General features: G+C 39.2%; 1 protein-coding gene across 1 annotated transcript in view; it reads left to right on the forward strand.

Annotated features, from left to right (window-relative positions):
• OSGIN1 (oxidative stress induced growth inhibitor 1) overlaps positions 1-5,420 on the forward strand; it is an 18,037-nt gene that overhangs the window by 1,590 nt on the left and 11,027 nt on the right. The window contains exon 2 of the mRNA XM_019505751.1: positions 4,194-4,298. Within this exon, the coding sequence (XP_019361296.1) occupies positions 4,229-4,298 (70 nt within the window). The 5' untranslated portion in view covers positions 4,194-4,228. The remainder of the gene's footprint in view (positions 1-4,193; positions 4,299-5,420) is intronic.

Below are 5,420 nucleotides of genomic sequence, written 5' to 3' on the forward strand. Positions count from 1 at the left end.
GGTGGGGGGGGGGGAGGCAGGAGCACTTTAGAGTGGCTCCAATTAAAGCACCCAGAGTGTTACATGTATCAGTGTCTCTTCACTGAAAGATGGCTGAGGGGTGCTTTGAGTTTGAGTTAATGCTCCCCATTACCATCTTTCAGCACAGAGACACTGATACATGCTACACTTGAATCTGCTAGAGCACAGTAATTACCATGCTCCAGCAGACTCAGTTAATTGAGTCTGCTCCAATATGCCATAATTACAACCTATCAGAGCAGCCTCTCTGCATGTGTATAGGTGCCCAAAGTTCTGAGTGGTCAAAAGATTTTTGCCTTTGGTTCCTTTGCTTGTGACTTCATCTGCTTGTATTGTGTATTTGCTATTTTGCATTCGGTCATGTTTTTCCAGGACTCACGAATCCAGTAAACAGATTGGGAAAGAGGTGTAAACTGAGGAAGAACTTGGCCCAGAGGCATAAGTTTTGTGATGAATAAAGACATAACTGAAATTATTACCATAAACCAGAGAGAGAAGCTCCAAGGCAGAGAGACTTTCCCTCCCTTTTTTAATCAGTAGGGCTCTGCTAAGGTACTAGTTAAAACAGTGATGGATAATAAAGTTGCATGTAACCCTGGATCAAAACAAAGTGGTATCCAGAGGCATCAGCCACCTAACTTTAACTAGATACAAGCTCTGAAATCGGTGTAATGTGGTCTTTTAGCCTGCATTTTATCTGATGTGAGTTTGGATTTAAGAATCTTTTGCAGCACTGCTGGCCTTGCATATTTTATCTGCCTGAACCCTGTCAGTCCAGGTACACTGCCTCAAACTCTGGGTTCCTGGTTCCCAGCCCCTCACATCTGACCAAAGCTGATCTCACAAAGAACCCCTGGCACAGCCTCCCAACCTTCCCTACAGCCACAAATTTAAATAAAAGAAAACCAACCCACAGAATTAACCATCTGGTTTTAACTCGGACTCAACCTTATCAGGACCATAATAATTGTCACCTTCATAAAGAAGGTCCTTAATTTTTCTTCAGCCCCAAAGTACCACCTTTCCCCTGCAGCCTGTAAGCCTACACTGCATGCCACAGCTTATAAGCAGCCAAGCCATGTCCCTTTTGATCAGCTGACTGCTGCCCCTGGAGATGTGCCCAGTGGTTCTTACTCAGCCTAATTAATTGTTGGACTGTTCTTGCTCTGCAGTTTTCCCTGAGGATCTTAGCAGGCTCCAGCCCCAAGGCTGGAGTTCTTGTTGCAACAGTCTGCCCCCGCCGGCTACAAAAAGTCCCGATTCCCCTCTGATTGCAGTTAACTAGGTTGAGGTTCCCTGGTACATAGTTTCTGTCAGTGGAAGCACGTAGTTTACCAGTACTAGAAAGCTAGTGGAAAAAAAATCACTGGAACCTGGAAGTAGAGCAACAGACAAGCATGTGTTAATTCCTAATGAGCAATTATGGATGCTTTGACATCTCTCAAACCCAGGTGATGGAATGTTGACTGCCCCCCCCCCCAAAACAAAACAAAACAAAACAAAACAAAACAAAACAAAACAAAACAAAAAACCCCAAAGGGTAGCTCGGCCTTCATGCCTTCAAGAAGATCTACAATGCTATTGTTCAGGAAGACTAATGCTCTACCAGACTTTGAGTTAGCCATATCCCTCCAAGAAAACTTGTCATTTTGTAATCAACATTCTTCACTATCACCTTTATTTCCAGCCTACCTGATGCCATCACTAATCCAGCTAATCTAGTACAATTGGCATATTCATTTACTGCATTTAAAAACCTGTTTTTAATCCGCAGAAAGAGGGTATTAATTTGAATTCACCTTTCACTCAATGTAAGTGAAATTCAGCTCCATGAACAGGACTTGCACGAAGTTTATATATGACTTAAATGAGGCATCAGCCTTGCATGGCCTCTCTGTACTGGGGTGAACCTAACCCTTCTTGGAATAGCTACCATGGTCAGCATTTCAGGGGCAATTTATTTCAATACAGCACTGGTCTCCAACATTCATTGGCCCATGGGCAACACTACTGAGTGAGCAGTGCTGCTGGGAATATCATAATTATTCTCTCTGTCAGTCTCAGTTTTAAATTTTTAATTTTTTAGTGTCTAGGAACAATGGTAGAGTGTCTTGCAAATGACATGTTTTCTTGATCTGTGGGTCAGGGTCCACTGTAGTAGGGTACATATAAGAATTTGTAATGTTAATAGGGATCCTAAAGATGGCAGGCAGGAGGTATATATTGGCACTGCAATTAATTTATAACAGAGATATTCTGCATGTAGGAATACCAATTTCTTTACTTCCAACTTAGACAAATCTGCTTGCAAGATTTTTTAAAAATCTGATAGTGGGTTTTGTGGCTTCTTATTCAATCTCCATGGATCTTAATACATTCCAGCAATGGGTAGCGACTGTAGAATTCAGGTTTAAGTGGAATATTGCTTTAGTTGGTGAGAGGTTTGTGGCAGATATTATGACTTGCCAAACTTGTTTGGGAAGATACAGCCTACTTGCCAGAGAATTTCACTTAGTGAAAAAGCATATAATACCCTGCTAGGCTCAGTTCTTAAGTGGAGCTTGGAACTGTTTTAAGGTTTACAAAATGACAGTGTTCTTAATTTCAATATTTAAATTGCTTGAAAGCTAGTTTGTCTTTAACCTTTTTTTTTCTAGTCATAGTAACCACAATAAAATTTGGAACTCTTTTTACTCTCTTGATTAGCCATACTGCAAGAATAAGTGACTAATCAAATGCATTTCAAAGGACTTTAGCACTATTTATAGAAGAGGGAAAAGTCATTGCAGCCTAAGGTAGCAGGAAGGTAGATGTGAATACCTTACACTTTGCTTACCCATCTATATCCTGTCTTATTGAATTAAAATACCAGAATGACATAGTGGGGATTGGTTTGCTAATTCTATTGTACCTAACAATGCAGATTGCTATTCTCTTTCAAATGACAGGTGTATTATTCATCATTTAATGACTTAAGTTTTGATCTACAACTATATACGTATGTGGACACACTGTGTGGGTCATCTTTTGCAGAACTGCTAGTGATGTAGTTCTTGCCTACAAGCCCCAGTAATCATTTCCCATGATCATTGCATCCCGGTCACATATCAGAAGTCACAGATGAGGCAGATGGTTACTGATAGTTTACATCTCTTGAACTTCTCCTGTAAACAAGGATAGCAGCAGAACAGAATGGCTAGAGGCCAAAGGAGCCTGCTATTGAAGGAAGCAGAATTAGAGGACTTCTATGGCTCTCCAAACCTCAAACAAGAAATTCCATAGGAGCAGTAATATAGTTTTGTGCCATATTCTGTTGTCATAACCCAGATCAGCTGGCTGTCCTGGTACAGAACATGTAGCCTTATCACTGCTCTTGACTTTTTTATTTCCTCTCCACAACCTTAAATCTGCATGAAACTTGTCTAGTAAGACTATGCATTGTTTGCATTTTGTGTTTGGAAACATAACTACAGTATGTTTCCTAACACAACACATTAGATTACTAGCTGAATGTAAATATTTTGCATCCTGTAAATCTGTGACAGTAACGTATATCATTACAAGAAGACAAGGAGTTAATTAACATACTTGTTAATGAAGGCATCCACTGATTTAGTTTTAGTAGTTCAAATGACTCAAAACTCAAGCACTGCAGTGGGGCATATTAAAAGAGGCCAGCAGTTTTCAAGCCTTCAGGGAGAAGTTTTGATTAAAATGCATGCTCTAGTACTCATGGAATGTGTAGATTTCCTAGAACAATAAAATCCATCATAATATGTAGTAATAATTTGCATTAGCAGAAAAATTTGAAAAATAATTAAGGGGCTTTTGCTGTTGCTGTAGCAAGAACTCTGTCCCAGTGTAGATGAAAGGAAGGCTCCCCCAATGCAGCTGTGCCACAATTCACCTGTAACATGCTATGTTTATTTTAGTCCTTGACCTGCCACGAGTGGAAGCTGCCAAGTATGCCAGCTGGAAGGCTGCTGTTTTCTTTTATTTATGGCATAATCCAAATTTGATGTTAAGTTTCCAATAAGAAGCTGAATTGATAAGTTCAGTGTATGTGGGTGAAATTTTTAAGTCGGCTGTTGTAGGAGGGTATGGGAAGGAGACAAAATATATTTGTTGTTATAACAAATACTATAGTTCATGGTTGCCTTTTGTCTTTACAGGTGAATTTCTGGTCCTAATCTTTTCAGGCAGGAAGATGTATTCAGTGCTGACCAAACACCAGTATTATAAGAGCGATTCCAAACCAATTCCTGTGGTTATCATAGGTAAATGTTCTATTTGCAATCCATGTTTGCTGCAGGCATCTGACCTCCTCATCAAATTGTCCAAGGCTTATGCTGTATTTTATCACGTATACCACATATTTTTCTTCAAAAAGCAACTGCTGGAAATTAGAGTGCACACTATATACAAGGAAGTACAATAAGAGCAATTTTTACTGGGTAAAAGTAAAGTCTGTGTGGGATCCACAGTGAGTAGGCTCAGCTCCCTAGCTGCTACTATTTAGTTACTTACTACAGAGAAAGATCTTTTTTTCTTCATTCTTTGCTTCAAATACAAGGTATGCATCTTATTCTGGGGTGCTTTGTGCATGAGAAACTAAGGCAATTAAACCTAAAAGTGTGCTGGGTATTTCTTTCTTTGATTTTCTGTAGTATATGGAGGAAAATGTAGTTGGAGTTAAGGATATAAAAAGTTATAATTTATGGCTGTTCTGAGATAAAGAATTCTATAATATTTAGGACACACAGTTTGGCCTGTTTTGTGTTTTGGAGAAACTTAGGTGCAAAATTCAATGAAATAACCCTAAGAAGGTGTCATATAGTGTTAATAATGTTAAATGTATATATTTTCAGCTTCTATACATGGAGTCTTCTCCAAACCTCGCTGAAGTCATGTGGAACATTTCCATGAATTTTGGAACAGGGATATAAAGTGAAAAATATTTGGCCTGTACACCAACTCTTAAGTATTTACATTTTTTAAAACAGATTTTTATCTGAAAATTAAAACAGTGCTGTTTTTTGTGATATTAGAAAGTTTGACTTGTTAGTGAATCAGGAAGGGCAGCTTCATAACATTAGCTAGCCATGGTCATACATAGCAGCTGTATCTGATTTTGCAGCCGTGATAGATCACAGTATAGGAGTCTTGCCCTTTTTGCTGTGTGCCTTGATCAGTCTGGGTCTGTTTCATCTCCACTATCCAATTCATTCCCTTGAAAAAGATCCAGTCCAAAATCTATGCACCACCTAAGTCTCAATTCCTGTTAACAGTGGCTTTGCCATGTGGATGATTGTCTCAGTAAGCTGCATTGTGAGAGAAAGCATTAGGCAGACAATTAAAGAAGTTTGTTTTATCTTGATCAGGTTGGTCAATTCATCATG

This window comes from Gavialis gangeticus, unplaced genomic scaffold, assembly GCF_001723915.1.
Source record: "Gavialis gangeticus isolate Ggan-Ray unplaced genomic scaffold, GavGan_comp1, whole genome shotgun sequence".
NCBI classification, from domain to species: domain Eukaryota; kingdom Metazoa; phylum Chordata; order Crocodylia; family Gavialidae; genus Gavialis; species Gavialis gangeticus.